We start from the raw sequence: 18868 nt of genomic DNA, 5'->3' as shown, positions 1-18868 counted from the left end.
TGGGCTACAGTGATGCCGGAACTACCGCCTGAAATACCGGAGTCTCCCGATTAAGAGGGGAAAAAAGTAAGTTTCTATCTTTTATGGTTCGACAGCTATGCTCGATTAAACACAACATGGTCCCTGGCATTGCCGACAATGCCGACGTCCCCAGAGTGTTAAGATCTGGGTTAACCTCTTCATTAGCCCTAACCTCTTCATTACTACCGAGACACTGACCCTAACCCTGATCCAGTAGTATCACCATCCAGTGGTGATGAAACGGTTGAAATATCATAAACAATTCATCCAACATTTAACATGATAATTAAAATAAAATAAGGTTCTCTACAGTACAAGTGGAATTCCAACAATGAATGTAAAGGAGTCAATGATCACCTGAATAAAACTTTAAATCAGAGTGAAATTTACACCCCAGCTAACACTTAAACCCTTCCCACCAACAGTGAGGACTCCCTTTTCTTATATCCAAGTGAACTCAGCCCCTCCGTTCTACAGTGTTAACAAAGCTTAATCTTTTAAATTAAATACATCGAGATACTTAATGTACCACTATTAACCTTGGTTATATTACACATAAACAGCTATGCAAATTACAAGATTAATCAAACTAATTACTTAGAAAGAGTAAATATTTAATGTCAACATACTTACCTTCATGTAACATGTGCAGCAGTATTATACGCTTGGTGTTGAAGCACTGGAGACTTTCTCTTGGTAATATTATGAGCGATAATTTAACTATCAGCTGTAAATTTAACCCTCCCATTCAGAATAAAATCAGAAAATTTCCAACTTACACTGTACGTTAAGCTGGATGGAGGCATTGGTCATCCCCACCACGTTCTCTGAGATGCAGGCCAGCTGGAAGTTGTTATCATCTCTGCTGATGTTCAGGATATTCAAGCTGATGGAGTGGATGTTCGGCCAGTCAATATTTGCCTGGACAAAGAGAAAGACGGGAACAAAATGAGTTTAGATCTGTGTTTAGCTGCGTGACGGATCTACTGTACAAGACATACTATTGTACTGCTGGGGTTTAAATTTTTAATCACTTAATTAAAACCAAGGTTAATTATTCATCAGTTAAATTCCTGTTAAAGGAAATGGAATGCAGTCCAGAAGTGCACACTACCTGTGGGAATTAACCAGTTATTGATCCAATAGACTCCTATCACCATGGATATAGTACTGCAGCAAGCCTGAAAAGGGGGATGCAATCTGTATTTTGGCACTAACTGATGTGCAGCTCTTCTTCACCTCTAGGTAGCCAAATACAAATGGGTCCTTCGTGCCTCCAGCTGGCTGGATTCCCACTCCCAAACACTTCACTCTTCCTAATACATTATCTGTATGTGCTTCAGCATGAAGCCTGCAGCTGAGGTGACTTTCATCTGTAAAGTCAATGTAAGCATTAAAGGCACAGATGACAAACACAACCACACAGCACTTTTAGAGACTCCTGTTCTCCTTTTTTTTGGACTATATTTTTGTAGTTTGTATTGCAATAACATCCCTTGGGTCTGTCCCAGAATAATGGCTTGCCAGTCTCATTGTGGGTTCAACTAGAGCATCTCAGTCAGACAAAAGCGGCTCGTTTTGCCCAAGGGGAGATCATCATGGTCGCCCTCAAACAATCTGTAAGAAGTGAAGGTAACCACTGTGGTGTCAACCTACAACTTTCTGAGTGACCATTCCGTCCTACTTCTAGTCATAATTAATAACATGGCGACACGTCATAAGAAGCCCCCTGCATGGATTTTAACAAGAGATAACCCACCATAACGTCACGTTTGAAAGTGCTGGATTTCACAAAGTGCTAATGTAAAGTAGCATGGTGTAGATTTTCCCATTTTGTATTTTAATGCAATCAAATACTAAATATTGTGTTCATTCATTCATTCATTCATTCATTCATTCATTCATTCAATAATTGATTCATTTTCTACAAAGCTTAATCTAATCCAGGTTGGGGAAGCTGGAGCCTGTAGCAGGGATTAGCAGGCCAGAGGTAAGGTACACCCCGACAGGTCGTCATTCAGCGCAGGTGAATTTGTTTTCAAAAGATTAAAGTCCAAAATATTTTCCTATCCATAACCAAGTACTTTTACTGGCTTACCTTATGTACATTAAAAAGGTAAAGTAATGCAGTAGCAAAGCAAAGGGGGGAAACAACAAAATGATAATGGGAATGACACTTTCCTGTCAGTTTATTTTGGGTGCAGCTAGTGCTGAAAAGTAGCAATGTCTGACTTTGAAGGAGTTACCAGTGAGTGAAATATTGATGGTAAGGGGCCACTATTTCCATGCACTGAAAACTAGCACAAATAGCTCTCAATCAAACGTCAGTGAGACAGATAAGAATGTGGTGGGCGTTCAGCTCCTGCTAGCTTGGGCTTTTTGGAGAAAGATGTCATTATATTCACAAAGCTAAGTTAAGTAAGAACTGAGTCTATTGGACACACATATGAAACCATTAACCATTTATTAATATATAGTTGTTTAGTTATGTGTTTGTTTCAGCTAGACAGTTTTGGGTCATTATTTTTCCTTCAATCTTTTTTGTGCATTTCTGTCATTTCAGTTACAAATCTTCATTTGATATTAGCATCCAAGAGATTTTCTGAATGTTTTATTTTCCCAACATGCCATTTTAATGCATATACCCATAATGTTGAATATAGGAAGTGTACACCAGACCTGTTTTTTCCTAAATATTTCGATCAGCAGGAGAGGAAATTAAAATCTCTGCTACTGTTAGGGAGAATTGAAAAGCATCCTACCAATCAAGCCAAACTTTATCCAAAAACTTGTCCAGCTCCGATTGATTCTGGCTCCGAAGTGTCCAAGATCTCAAAAGCTGTCGGCAGAAGTAACTCTTTGAAAACCACAGCTCACAAGCCGATGTCTGCATCACTGTGGCTGTGTCTTTCTATCACATATTCTGTGGGAATCAATTATTCACTAACTTGATTTTAACCTGCTTGCAATTCTCCTGTCAAGTCCTGAAGCACAAGCTCATAAACACCTGGATTTATCACTAAAGTATTTTCCATTTAACTACAGAAATCATTCACTGGGAACTGACCTCTTACAAGTATAACTGGCCAGCAGCTCAGTGTTGCATCTAAATGCATCCTGCTGCTGCTCAGCAGTGCTACAATGATAACTTCTGTCAGGAGGAACCCAGGCAGTCACGCAGCAAAAATCAGTCACAGTCAACTACATTCGACAGGCACTATCCCGAAGACAGAAGACTGAAATTACCAGCACGGTAGCTGCTAATGTTTCAGCTAAATAACTTCATTTCTATCATTTAAATTTAATAATCTGTCTTTTTTAAAATGATTATATGTAAAAAATCTGCTTTTTTTTTTATCAATATAAATAATGGACAGCGAGAAAATAGTGAAACTAGAAGAGATGTACTCCTTTACAGTTGTTCTAAAACTGTACAAAATGTTTTTTAATGTCTTAATGAGAAAGATTTAACCTCTGGTTCAGGCTCACACAAAGCACTTAAACATGGTTGCCAAACATCATTAACACTTGTTGCCATGTGACCAATCTCTTGCAGGTTCGTTCTCTCCGTCTGGAGCCTCCCAGATGCAGAAAAATAGGAGTGTTCAGGAGTGATGGAACACTAGAAGCAGCTGGAGGACTGTTAGGCACAGTGCAGAAGGAAATCAGAACAGTAGGAAATCGCTAAAGAAATATGGAAAATAACCTCACATACATTTTGCCCCAGTGCATGTTGGGACATTATAATACCAATTACACATCTGCAACCACGTGATCAGCAGTCAAACAAACAGTGATCAGAACTGATGGGCCATGTTGGCTGAATATGAGCGGATGCTATTCTAGTTTGAGAACAGCTGCATTAATTAGTTAAGTCACATCTGAGGAAAATCTGCCTGCAGATGAGAAAAATAAAGCAGCATCATTAATATTTTGCCATGGGATGTTTCAGTATTTTTAAGTGGGTTTTAGTGACGTAATTACAAGCACTCAGTGATGCACTCTTCGTTTGGAAAATCAGAGGAGGAAAATCTCATGGAGGAGTTGAGCTTATCTCTACTTAGACTACGCCTGCAGAATATAAAAAAGCGAACGTACCGCCCCACATGACCGGTGTTTACTTTCTCACTTTTCCCAAATGAAGAACATCCATTGCTGAACATGTAACTTCAAACAGAATCACTTTCCAACATTAATGATCAGCTCGGGTTCGAAAGTCTCCTGGTGTAGTCTCAAATGACCAATGAGACGATAAAAATAAAAAATTCCTGGGTGGACGAGTTGTGGCATTAAATAAAGGGAGATAATTGTAATATCAGTCAAATGAGAGAATGTAAAAAAAATTTCTAATCAATAAAAGCCATTGTCCATTGAATGGATATAATATTGTACGGTGACCAAACAGTGACAGAACATTTGCTTTCACAAAAGCCCCATTTTCCCCAAGCAGTTTGGCTTGGCATGGAACAGGTTGGTACAGTTTGGCCTGGTAAACCCTCATCTCTGTCGAGCTTCCATAGCGAGCTGTACCATGGTAGGCAGGGTAAGACCCCTTACCTAAATTATTACAAAGAAGAACGCACATTCAGCACTTTGTGTTTTCTTCTCTGCATGTGATTTTAAAAAGCAAAGAATCCATCGTATGGCGCCGATCAACATTTGTTCAATTTACCAAATGATGGTTCTTTTGACCAATCAACGGATTACGGTGTGCATTTTTTGGCACTTCTGCATACGCCTCACATTTTACCGTCGAAGGGTGCTGCTTGGTCAAGATCTACTGTTCAGGGTGGAACAGACCTGGGACCCAAACAGAAGGGTCCCTAATAAGTTTAAGGTTTGAATCAGATATTCTTGCACTTTTTGCCTGTCGAAACATTAAAAATGTGTACTGGTCTATTCCGAGTCAGACCCCTTGTTGGAAATGAGACCAACGTTGACAAAAACCAAACAGTCGGCTCGTCACAAAAACCATTGATACGTAGGATGTGGAGCGACACGTGTTTCTGGGTGAATACAAAAGTGCTGCTGTGGTGTAAAATGAACTATTTAAAGTGTTGACTTGAAAGTTTGATCGAGTTGTTTGATATCGTACATGGATTTCAGGACTGCTGATGATTTTATCTCTATTCATAAGTTCATTTTTAGCATAGCTACAAGTGTGTGACTGACCAGGTGTGTGTTGATGGAATGCAGTCCGTGGACAGTCCAGTCAACTTCAGGAAGCGGGGATCCGGATCCATTGCAGCTCACCGTCACATTGTCACCCTCCATCACCAACACGTTGCTGTGGCTCACACTGGTCTCTGGTAAATCTGAAAGCACACAGATGCATCCACACACACACACACACACACACACACACACAAAAGAGCATATGTTCACATTAATATACCCCTGTCACATATTTTCACACCAAATCAATTAATCTCCTTTTATAAACATAACAAAATGAGCACATAGGAAATGGTGGAACACACACACACACACACACACACACACACACACACACACACACACACGTGTGTGTGTAATAGATGTCCCAGAGGATGAGTCACTGCAAGGAGATAATACCACACAGCCTCCAGCCTCAGAGTCAACACTCTGCTCGTCACATCAGATTCATCCTATGAACTCTGCTACTCCTCCTCCTCTTTTCATCACAACTTGTCTCCCTGATAGTCGCTCTTAACCCTTTCCTTCCCTTTCGCTTTATGCTACCTGTTCTCCACCATCCTCCTTCCCCTTCCCGCTACCTTCCCCTTTCTGAGACGTCCCTCCTCCTCCTCTTACCGCAGTTGTGGATGTACATGTTGTGCAGTCGTATCTTGGAGGCTCCGTTCCTGCAGTAAAGCTGCTGTGTGTGAAGACCCGCCTCCCCTCTCTGCTGCCACAGCTGGATCCAGCGGATGTCACAGCCACAGTCGAACACGACTCCATCCAAACGTCTTGAAAGAAAATTCAGGAAAGGCACGATTAATTGAAATCACGCCAAGCAAACAGCAGCATCATAAACAATTTTAAAAAAGGAAGAAGAGAGAAAGGCAAAGCATTTGTAATAACATCGGCCCCGACCGCGACATCAAAGCCATTAAAAAGGTCAATCTACACATTTCACTTGCTTGAATCAAAGATGCTTCTTAAATCCCCTCCAGTTTTCTTCCTTATCAGGACTGTGTTACTCAGAATGCAACTCAAAGACCAAGAGTTTGGTTGGAAAACAAACATTAGCTGTGGCTTGTGTTGCCTGGAGCATCTTGCCCCAAGCAGCTCTTTGGAGTGGTAATCTCACACTTCTTCACCCCACACACACTTGCTCATCATCATTTGTACACACTATCAGATTTGAGCTCCTCCGGAGTCAAATAATGTCTAATGGCTTCAGTTTTATTGTGAGCTTAAGTGTTTTTTAAGGTCCATTGTTCCCTCTTTTACCTCAAGGACTTTGTGGGGGAGGGGGGGGGGGGGGGGGGGGGGGGGTGAACACTTTGAAAGCACAGGTGACCCACAGCTCAGTAATGAAATGAAATGAAATGAAAAGTACTTTATCTATCCCAGAGGGAAATGACAATATTAAAGCTTTTTTAAAAAAATAAAAACATTAATAATAATTGATGAAAAGAATTTGGTGCTTTGTTCCGCAGGACGATGGCTGCTGGCGGGAATGATCTCTGGTTCCTTTCTGTTTGACAGAAACACACACTAAACACACCCTGTTGTTTCCGCATGTGTTGTTTTGATCATGTGAAGCATTGTTGGTTGTTTTGTGCAGCATTCTTTCCCGGACAACCAGCTCCAGTGGGTCTAGACTCATCCCCAGCGCAGAACCAGCCTTCTTGACCAGTTTGTTCAGTGTCTTCCAGTCTCTGACTCCGATGCTGCAGAGCTGACTGCGCTTAAAGAAGAGGCAACATCTGGCTTCCTTGAAAAGTAGAGTCCGCCGTGTCCCTGAGGAAGCCTCTTTGTTGCGGGTCTGGTTGAGTCGGTTTTCTAGATTAACTCCATGGTACTGGTTTTCCTTCACCACTTGCACCTCTTCGCCCAGGATGTAAAGAGTTTACTCCTGTTTCTCCTGAAGTATAACGTCTTGTGTTTGAGATGAAGTTATTGCTTCTGCACCGGTTCACAAACTGACTGACCAGTTCTCTGTACTCAGCCTCCAGTGGATCACCGATGCCCCCAACAACTGGAGAGTAACCAGATTACTTCTGCAGATGACAGGAGTCATACTGGAAGTACAGAAATGGTGAGATTACAGTCCTTTGTGGTGCTGCAGCGTTGCTGACCACCATCTCAGACACACAACCTTCCAATCTCACAAACTGTTGTCTGGTTTTTAGGTAGGCGACTGTGGAGGTGTCCACCAGGAATTTATGGAGTTTCTCACATACTAGAGAAGCTGAATGATATTAAAAGCACTTGAGAAGTCAAAGAACATCATCCTGAAAGTGCTACCTGATTGGTCCAGATAAGGATGGGCTTTCTAAAGCAGGTATAAGCAGCTAGACAACAACAGCTAGATAATGGCGTCTTTAACCCCAAGCCAATAAAAAATTAAAACTTTAATGCTTCTGAAAGGTGTTTGGTGGCCTGTTGGGGTTAGAGAAACTGGTCTCTGATCTCTCTATAGGAGTTGCAACATAACTTGCTTCATTCGTATCTGATAATGATGAAGACTTCGAGCCAACTGGGACCTTCACGACTGCCGTTTGCATGCAGTTACTGTAATGACCACTAGAGGTCAGATGTTCTTCAAAGGGAATAATGGACTTTCTCAGCCTGCATGAACAGACAACCAATGAGAACACATCCTGACAGAGGAGAGTCTCAATTTTAGCTAATTTATATTCATATTTAGTGTTTTGGATGAAACTTTTATAAAAGTGGGAAAACAGCACTCAAGTCTTAGTGGTTCAGGCTTTTTTGTTCAGCAGCCTAGCTGCGCTTCCAAGCATCTATGGATATTTTTATAAAAGAAAATGCACCTGGAAGGTGTTTTCTTAGGTAACTTTTCAATAACCTGAAATTTTTTTGTGTGTGGAAAAAGACCAAGTAAAATATCAAAAGCTTTATTTGAAAAAAAAAAAAAAAAAAATCCCTTTGCATGCTGGCAAGCCTCTCCAACTCAGTACCTTGAGGCCCAAACACAAGGCCGAGTGAATATAATTAGAATACATACAGAAGTGCAAGTAAGAGTAGGTTAGGTGTGTTAGAGGTGTAAGAGGTTTTCAGAGAGTAAGTGTTTATTCTGTGAAGGTAGAGAAAGGACTTTGCTTTGAATGCACTTGGGATCAATCATAAATAAGAACTGCGTGGATTGAGACCGTCTCGTGAACACTTGGTGAAAGATTAATTTTATTCTCGTCAGCTAGTCACACTGTTTATCATCTCAACGCTATCAAAGAGCAAATGTGCAAATGCGTAACTGTAATTAGAATTACTGTTTTTTTTCCTTCATGTTTCATGTGAACATGTGATTATGTTTGATTAATTTCCTCTGCATATTGAAAAAGACAAATTATAATTTTGTCTGTCGTTCTTTTAGAAAAAGTAGCTTATAAAATAAAAATACATTAAATGGATCCTGAGCCCACTCCCCGCCTCCCCCATTCCCCGCCTCCCCTCCTCCCCTCTGGCCCGCATGGAGCTGCACCCTGCATCAGGCAGAAACAGCTTTTTGAATACACTAATTGTTTTGGGGTTTTGGTTGTTGTGTTGCTCAGAGACAGCCGAGGATGTTCATGAATTTGGGATAGTGAGCGCTCTCGCTGGGTTGCATGTTGTCCATTAACACGGTCAGTAGAGCGCATGGAGGGCTAGCCAGACGGCACTGTGCATTTCCACTGTGGAACGTCACTGTGAACACGCACGACAGAATATTCCCCAGATTCCTCTTAAATGAATCACTGTTCTGCAGAGAAACGCCCGGTGTAATTGTTATTTGTGATCCGGGATGATCAGGCAACAGTTATCAGTTATCTTTTGCAGCCTTACGTTTGCAGCAGGTCCCTGAAATCACGTTGCGGTGAAGTTCATGCCTTCTGATGTAAACCAGAAAGGTGAGTATCATGCATTCATGGAGCAGGTGGTGTAACGTCTACCATGTGTAGAGACTTTGAAGGCATGTTCTGGTTGCATTAACTGATTATTTTTTTGAAGGACGTAGATATGAAGCCATTTTGATGTTTTATGGTCTTGATTAAATTTTATTGGTGGCTTGATGTGTACATTGTGTTTTGTGTCTGGGTGTTTTATTATTTGTAAGTAAATATCACCTAATGTTGGTTTGTCTTGCAGGAGGGGCCTCCAGTATGAAGCTAGAGTGGAACACTTACTTTCTGCAGCGATAGGGGTCTCATGTTTGGTATGGTGTTGTCTCAGCTCCCGAAGAGCATTTCTGTACTTTGTTGTTTTGTTCAAGTTTGTTTTTTTTTTTTTTTACCATTTTTTCCGTAAATTGTGCTATTGTGCACGTCATATGTCACTTTACTGGTAAAATAGTAAAGAAAAAAAACATGTTTCCTGTTCCTGTTCCTTCCACAACCCAGCTGAAAACCAGAGGCCGTTCACCTCGATAAGCTCAGAAAAGAGGAGAAGAGTGTTTTCATTGTAGAAGCACTAATTAATATTAATTCAGCTGCAGAACAATGAATGAAGTTTAGATTTAGCTATGTTGCCACCTGTTTGGTGTTTAACTTGTGCACCTCTCAGGAATTTAACAACTATGGATCATTAAGTGCATATGCAGCCATTTTATAAACAGACATGCAAAGCTGAGAGTCAACAGTCAGCTACAGTCTGCCATCGTGCTGAAAATGTTTAATACTCACTGCTCTGAAATCTTCTTTCTGGAATCAAATATACATATTCATCTGTGTGAACTAATGTCGGATCATTTATTCTGGCCGTCATAAAAGGAAAAGACTTTCTAAATATACAGGATTAATTTATTTAATGCATTTTATTTAAGCAAAAGGAGCAATCAAAAGCATGAGAATCTGTTAATTATTCATTTATTGCACAAACAGTAAAATATACAAAATAACTTTCCTGGATCTGACGGCAGATCGACCCTGAAATGTCTGAAACGAGTAAACTGTCCTGTTTTCATAAATATTCCTTGTTCCATATATAGCCGTAACCCTTTCTGGATGAATTCTCAGGTGAGTCAGCTCACCTCATCGCTCACCATCCTGCTCATCCAGCTGCTACGCTGGAAATGCAGCCATCTCTACTTCAGCTCAGATAAAGGCCAAAACTGTCTTTTACATCCAAACCACGGTCAGCCAGGCCTGCAGCACCCAGAAAAGTCTGCTGTTCTGTGGGATGTGGAATGGAAATATTACATATCCATGTGCTCTTATGTCTTTCAGTATATTCCCGTATAGAAAACATGTTTTCATGTGTGATTCAGTGACCTTACAAAGTCTCTGCACAACCTCAGTTATCCTCTAAATGTATGTAAATCAATCAGAGGACGTATCTCTGATGCCATGGTCACAATTTACCGCCTCTCTGTGTTGCTGCAGCTGTGATGAAAAGCAAACGTGTGCTGGAATTTTTTAACCTGGATTCCCAGGTGACTACATGACAGCTAAATACAATATGTTTCTGTGTAGCAGACAGGGCCTCCCTAAAGGGTCTCTGCATACCTGGCTCAGAGATAAAGATGAAGAAAGTGCTTTGACACAATGTGATAGACGTTTCTTGTCAGCTGAAGGTATTTTGGGCCCCCTCCCCATCTAGGGGAACTGTGAAAAGCTAGTTAGGATTCACTGTTAGTGCGATGGTGGTCTCCATCTTGTTATTGTGCATCCCGTCTCACAGCGTCAGCTGATAAATATAAACGCTCACAGACATAGGGATTTTTCTCCAGTGTTTATTTAAAGTCAGATTTCCACGACAGATGTTTGATATTCCACTGGCTCCATGACAGAAACGGTGAGAAAATCCACTGCCTAATTTTATTTTTATGTGCCGATGATGAAGCTGATGATGAAGCTGCTGCAGCGAGAGGGGTCTTGCTGCAGAGCTCCACTGTGGGGACAGTTCCAGTGTGGGCGTCCCTCTCAGCCCACCCCTTCCCTACCCAATACCACTGGGAGGTGATTAGACAAAGGAGAAGGTTTGCCAACCACCGATAAAGGAGAAGCAGAAGAAGAAAAAGATGAAGATAACCATTTGAAATTAAAAAAAAAAAAAAATAGTACACTGTACTAAGCAGAATCGCAATATGGTATGGTAGCACAGAGCTGTCACCCATAAAAACAGACCTTATCATGCTTTATACACATACACACACACACACATACACACACACACACACACACACACACACACACATATATATATATATATATATATATATATATATATATATATATATATATATATATATATATATATATATATATATATATTATCATGCTTTATACACACACACACACACATATATATATATATATATATATATATATATATATATATATATATATATATATATATATATATATATATATATATATATATATATATATATGTAGAGAGCATTCTAAGTCTTACTAATTGAGTACACATACCCAATAGGCCTATTGTACATAGTTATTAATATATTTCATATCAAAATCTGTCTGTGAATTGAAAAGTATCTTTGTTTTATGAAAACAGAGACTGCTTGTTTGATCAGTGTGCTTAATGTTATTTATAGCAGATCCAGACAACAGTAGTTCTAACTCACCATCTGCTGATTCGTTGGTTCAGTTTATTTAGAAAAATGTTTTAATTGATGCTCGTAATGTTATCTAAAACGTGATCCAGACAATGACAGGGCTATTTTGTCAGTGCTTTTTACTCAGAAAAATCCTTTATGTAGTTCCAGGATTCATTTTATATTGAGAGATCTTTTGTTTCTTCCTGCTCTGCGTTGGAGACGGACTGAGAGTGGAACCTGCACCGGAAATGTCCTCAGGAGCCCTGCAGCCAGACTGCTTCATCAAGATGAAATACTCATCAGAAACTAGAAGATGGAGATTCATAAGACAAGATTCTCAGCTGACCTGATGCAAACAGAACATGGCTTCCCTTACGATGGCAAATCCATCCCACAGTCAGTGTGTGAGGACATCTGTGTGTGTTAAAGCCTCAGAAGTTTGTACAATACATCAAACCTCTTCACAGCTTTGTTAAAATCTTACGTTTTCCTAAAAAGTAAATCAAAGCAAATGTAAAACTTTAATAAAAACATTCCCACCTTTAAAGCGTGCAAAAGATGTTATATATATATATATATTACAAGTTATGACAGTTCTCTGGTTCTTAATTTCTTTTTCAGAAAGTTGGGTCTCTTCTGAAGGGAAGAAGAAGAGCAATGAGAGGCATTTAAACGAGCTTAGTGTCAAAGGTCGGTGCGGCGTTCAGGCCATCCGTCTTACGCTGCATTAGCTGCAGACAGGTATCATTAGGTTCTACTTGCATACATTTAATTCTCATGTCCATGTGCAGCAAAGCGACGCATTATTCAGCTCTGTACGCCACCTTCTCATTTTGCATATGTTCCATTCAAAGGCCTTGATTGGCCAATTTTGTCTAGATGAACGCACATCCAAATGTCCTTGATGGAGGTCAATGAGATACAGCAGAAGGCCTGAATAATGTACGGACAGCGGCGAGCTCGCTGTGTGAAGCCATGGGAACAGAGTCCCGCAGGTGTGTCACAGTATCTGCAGGACATCGGATCCGATACGCTTCACAGTTAATGTGTGACAACTGACGGCGCTTTAGTTCTTGTTTTTTTTTTTTTTGCCTCTGTTGGTTTGTTGACACTTATTTAACATATTGAGCAAGACAATCTTGCAATAAAAGAAAAAAAGACTCAAGATAGAAATTCCTGGATCTAGATTTAAGATCTACTCACGTATAACCACCTCTGACCAAATGTTCCTTTAGCTCCTATTTTATTTTTAATAATCCTGCTAACCAACAAATACATACTGAACATAAACTGCTTTATTAAACAGTTAAAAAAAGTGAAAAAAAAGTGGATTTATTTTTTTATTTAGTGTTTCCCAGTGCTTTCAAATGCTAAAAATAATGGTTTTGCTGGTGAATGTTTTGCTGCTTAATATGTAAAGTAAAACAACAAAAAAAAAAAAAAAAAAAAAAAAAAAAAAAAACTCAAATACTGTAAGGAAGTCCTTTTCTTTTATTATGCTAAAATGCTAAAATTAATGGTTTTGCTGGTAAATGTTTTGCTACTTAATATGTAAAGTTAAAAAAAAAACAAAAAAACAATGAAATACTGTATGGAAGTTCTGAATAAATGAAATGGAAGAAAACCAGTCAGAAAGAAGAAGTGAAAAAAGCAGATACACAGATTTCACAAATATTTTCCAGTGCTGAGATCAAACAGCATTGACAACTCTTACAGTCATGGTCTGATAAAACAAACCGGATTAAAGAATTTCTTTGAAACAATCTTGTTACTTTAAATTTCTCCAAACTGTCTCGGTGAAATCAGAGCCAGGGTGCAGATTTTATTAGAGGAAACATAACGGAGAGACAGACCGCGTTCTCCGTGACGATGCGGAAGAGATGCTCAAGGTTAAAAAGGTTCATATTTAATGCTGAGCAAGCAAACCACAAGGGGTCCAAGCTCACTGGAGCAGTACTGCCCAGGCTTCCTTATGATGTAATTATAGTCATTATTATTAATAACCACCTCCACACATTATCCATTACACCTCTGGGCAGAACGCCTCTACACCTGGACAGATGCTCTCCTGAAACGAGAAAAGTCTTGCATTTCCAACACTCGTGAATTTACAGTGCTAACACCTAAATAAGCAACAGCACAACAAAAGGAAGGAGTAACAGCTCCCTGACAGCTGGAAGTTGATAAAATGCATGAAGCAGGGCAGATTAGACTTACAAAGCAGCAAAAGCAAACAGCAGTGAGACCCCAGATAGAGCGCTAGCAACATGGTGTTTCCTTGAAGCCGGCTAACGATCCACCCTGCTACTCCAGAGGAGAGGTAATGATCACCACCGGAGGCTGTTTTTCCTGGAAATGTACACACAGGTGCTCTGGCTGAGGAGCTGCGGATCACAAGCAACAATAAGCCACAATGTGTTGGAGCTCGCAAGCTTTGATCTCCGCTCCTCTTCCTACGTCGGCAGCGGGAATTACTTTAGATATTTAAATCCTGAACGCTTGATAAATCACTCTGGCGTCATTTAAATGCAGCATCTGAGCTGCCGAGTTTGGCTACGTGTGTGTGGTAATCTAGCAGAAAGCAGCGCAGTTAGCTGTTAAATGTTCTGACTGTCATTTACTTCTAATGTGCGTTCACGTGACCGCGACCGTTTCCAGCGCCGTGCACAAGTCTTGAGACGTCCTCTTTAATTTACTGAAACATGTTGATAAAGCAGAGCGGCACAGGGGTGTGGCGGCTGGGTCTGGTCTCTGTAAAGCATTTACCACAAAATAAAACCTGTTGCAGCTGATGTTTTATCCACTTCTGCAGTGAACAGTGGAGAGTAGGAGATAGTAGATCAAGTGTTTGCTGGTTTTTTCACATTTCAGATTCATTTCATGTTCAGATACTGTCAGACATGTTTAAGGGCATTGCTCACAAAGCTAAGATATGCTAAGATATAAGCTAATGAATCTTTTTATGTCATTTTGTTCATGCAGAAATTTCACATTATTCCTCTTGATCTGTTTTTTTTCTTTTCTTTTTAAAAGGAGATGCAAGAAATGGAAACAAATTATGTGTTTTGTGACAGACAGCTTTTAACTGTTTCCTTTAAAACCCCATTTTAAAGCGGTCCTTTAACAAGCTGTCTGTCATGTGAGGACACACTGCAGCTTCATTACAGAGTTAAATGTCTGTTTTTATGCTTATGTTTTTCAGAAAATGGTCAGATTCAAAAATTGAACTGAAAATAAATGAAAAAGCAGCAAATGTAGAAACAAAACTATTAATACTTTTGCTCAAGATCACTTTAAAAGATGACAAAGAAGTCAGGAAGAATAGAGAAAAGTACAAAGGTCCGTTACACAAATGGCTTAGTTTTACTTCACTGATTAGTTCTTGCAACGTTAGATACAGAGCAGAAACCAGTTTCTTCCAGTTTGTCCTGATTATATACATCTATATGGAAATTTTAGAGTTTAAGAAATCCAATCTAAAATAGCAAAATTCCAAAATGAGCTGGGAAACGTTGATTTATTCATTTATTGCAGTGAATAATGGTGCAATAAGCACACTGCATACTGAAAACCTTAATAAATCACTAAAGGTGAGAACATTTCTTCTTCGTCCGGCAGATTCCCAATATGCAGCCTGGCTAAATATAAGCACAGCAATATCCAAATATTTTATGTCCCCTTTGTTTCACTGAAAACCTTCTGCTCCAAAAACAACAATTTTGCCTGGTAAATCTGCAAGTTATGGCCGTAAACGACACAGCGCACCAGAATGGAAGGCAGAATTGCATGTCTCATCTTTGTTTTGCTTTTTAATAAAGCCACATCACCCTGTTGCTGTTAGCGCCGAGCACTCGTTCTTCATTTCTTCTCCGCTCTGCGCTTCTTACAGACAACGCGTCGATCAAACGGCGAAGCCCGTCCTTATTTTATTGTCGTCATTATAGTGTGGAAAAGATATAATTGAGCTGTCGTGCCATCGGATTGAACTGAAGCGTGTGGAAGCAGCCGACTGACAAACAGGCATTTATTCGAAAGCAATGGGTTTAATAAACAGATGCAGGCAGCAATGAACTGGCACATGACTGCCGCTCTACCTCCACCAGTTACATCCAGTTATTTTTGCTTCTCGTTGTGCAGCGGGAGGTTGGCGGCTTTGGGTTTTGACAGAATAGTTGAAGTGAATCAGGCGGACTGATTTGGAAATAAAAATGAGGTTATCTAATGTGAAATGTCCAACATGAGAACGTTTGACTGATCCAGACCTGCCAGCTTTAAACACACACATTGCAGCGTGCTGTTGCCTCGGCACACTTCAGCATTCTCACGCTGCATCTTGGCGTTATGTCGCGGACAAAGCAGGTGGCTGTGAATGAATAAATCATGGTTGCTTTTGTGTAAGGCTGCAGCAGTTTGGTCAGTTGGTGTCCCTGCAGGCTCTTTCTCTGTCTGATATAGTTTTTTTTTTTTTTTTTCTTCAAGCCACTAAAGCATAATTTGTCTGAAGAGCCAGACGTGATTTTGGCTTATCAACAACACCACCTGCACTGCAATCATAGAGGAGAGAGGGGGAAACTCGAGTCAGGTCAGGAGAAGCTGCAGGTAGGAAAGGTGGGATTTAACAGAGGGCATGCGTTTGGGACTTTTAAAGGTTGATATTTAAGTTCTTTGTCTTTTTCCATACAGCCCAGTCTCCTGCTAAAATATGGATGAGGAGTGAAATGGTCGTATTTAGAAGTGCAAACACAAAATGTATGTTTTTTTGTTGTTTGTTTTTAATTTCCAGTGTCAGATAAATGTTATTTTTTCTTGTCCTAAACATATATATGAAATGTTTGAACCAGACCAGCACATCTGCTGAAGCAGTTTGGTTTCATCATAGGGGGGACGCCCCTCATGGGGATCCTCAGCAGCAGGCGCTTCACATGCCTGGTCTGCAGCTGGGGGTCCTGCACTGCAGCCCAATGGCTGTGGTGTGGATCCTGCCGGGGTCTTGGCTGCTCCTGTGGTGATGCTCTCTCTGGCAGTGGGTGGGCACTGCCTGGTGTGAATGGATCCCCAGGACATTGTTTCCTCATAGCTGTGTCAAACCAGATGTTTGTGTTTATCTCCAACAATTTCATGTTTACATTCAGTTAAACGACAGTAAAGAAGGATGGGAATTCATGTCTGTTTAGAATAGAAAGGGTGTTTGGTGTGTGTGTGGTGGTGGGGGGGGGGGGGGGGGGGGGGGGGGGGTAAAATCAATACTTTGGTGTGTGAAGGTTTATTTAACTTTATTTTAATATGCAGAAATTCTTTTAATGTGATGCACTTTGTGTGAAAAGTGTTTTTTTTTTATAAATAAAGCTTCATTTAATATTTTATTTGCATTTTATATTTCACAAAGATCTCATATTGAACAACCGCTCATGAATTGATCTAAATCGGATCGCAACAGAAACTGTGACGTGTGCCAACTTTGATTTATCATCCCATGAATGGAGGGTTTTAGGAAAAGAAGAGCACCGTCTGGACATGCAGGTAGCTGATGGAATTGACAGGCAGCATCAAGAAGCTGCTTTTAGCTCCCAGCTCCAAACAAACTGAGCCAGAAAACAAAAGAAACCAAATTATGTGAATGACAGCAGCTTAAAAATACACTTATGTTTCTTCTTATTTTACAAAAAGATGCTCTGTCCTTGTGCTCAGTAATGCATCACATGGACTCTATTTGATACACAACCACACACACACACACACACACACACACACACACACACACACACACACACACACACAAACAAAGATATGTTTACAGTAGAATAAAGACTGATTGTCTAATTGAATGTGAAGCACCTATAAACAATGCAAACCTTTAATGTTCACGTTGCACATTTATTGAGACGTTGCTATATAACGTCGTGTTTTTGTTATTACAGCTGCAGAAAGGACCAACAGCAGCGTTAAAGGCTAAATCGGAATCAATGTGAATGCAATCACTGGTGGTGCGGTTGGGATGCTGGTGGCAACGCCGATGCATGCATGTGTTTGGGTGTGTGTGTGTGTGTGCATTTGAGAGAACGCGAGACTATGATCAGGTGTGTGTTTTAAAAGCTGTTGAGTTTTATGCTTGGGTGTGTGAAGATCTGTTTCCAGTGTGCCACAGATGTTTTTATGAAAAGAACTTTGTGCTTCTTTTCAGTATGATTTGATTATGTATTATTACATATTGCCAATGCAACGAGAGGGAAAGCTGCAGCTCATGTTGTGCATAAACCTTTCAAATTACAATGGTTGCAAATCCATACATATACATTTAAAGCTAAAGTGTTTCTTTAAATTGTACTTTACGGTATAAAAGTCACTATAAATGTATGAATGAGCATAACCTAAACAGTTCAAGTCAGTTTGTTTTTCCAGATACACGTTGTTTAGATGCATGTTTAGATACAGTTTGAGAAGAAGGACATTCAGTTCTGCAGGAAACTGTTGTAATGCAAAATTAACAGCAGAAAATCCGTCGGAGAGATTTCTAATTTAACACCCATAAAAACAAAAATATTTACAAATGAAATATGTATCATAGAGTTATTTAAGATTTAAAAGCGCAATATTTTTGTGCATCTTCCAGCTCACCTGATTGGGTGAAAAAAGTATTTAGTTTTAGTGTGTTTTTTTTCTAAATCAACTGTTTAAGCGACGAATCATCGCCATGAATCTTATTTACAATTAGTTGATGGACACGTGACCCCACTAAACAGCAACCTGCAGTACTTCACAGCTAATAAGATTTATGTAAATGTCAGGTTACAACTTGAATGATTTCACCTGAAACTTTGGATTTAATGGTTTTTTTCTTCAAAATGGAACAAAAGTAGATTTTGATCAAATTAAATTATGTGATATAAAATGGAAAATGTTAAAAAGTCAGGTTAGCTCTTTAATGTAACAAGCAAATGCTTTTCTTTCATGTTGCAGAAGGTTTTCTTCAGATGTTTTTATCCTAATTTATTGGATTTAAATACCAAAATAAGGAATTGGGACTAAAATGAATATCCTAACAGAGCTCTGTTACAGATTAGCGATCAGTGACACATGACCATAAGTCTACTTGGTTGAAGGTCATCTTCTAATATGGTTTTATCAGATTATTAATTC

The 18868-nt window shown here is 39.8% G+C and overlaps 1 protein-coding gene across 1 annotated transcript in view; it reads right to left on the bottom strand.

Moving 5' to 3' along the window:
• The window catches only part of ntrk3b (neurotrophic tyrosine kinase, receptor, type 3b), a gene marked incomplete at both ends in the record, with an annotated part of 243575 nt that overhangs the window by 123690 nt on the left and 101017 nt on the right, over positions 1-18868 (bottom strand). Inside the window, 3 exon segments of the mRNA XM_079244813.1 lie at positions 801-942; positions 5194-5336; positions 5815-5969. Coding sequence (XP_079100939.1) covers positions 801-942; positions 5194-5336; positions 5815-5969 — 440 coding nt within the window.

This window comes from Telmatherina bonti (genome assembly GCF_933228915.1).
Source record: "Telmatherina bonti genome assembly, chromosome: 1".
Lineage (NCBI taxonomy): Eukaryota > Metazoa > Chordata > Actinopteri > Atheriniformes > Telmatherinidae > Telmatherina > Telmatherina bonti.
This window is presented reverse-complemented; position numbering and strand designations above follow the sequence as displayed.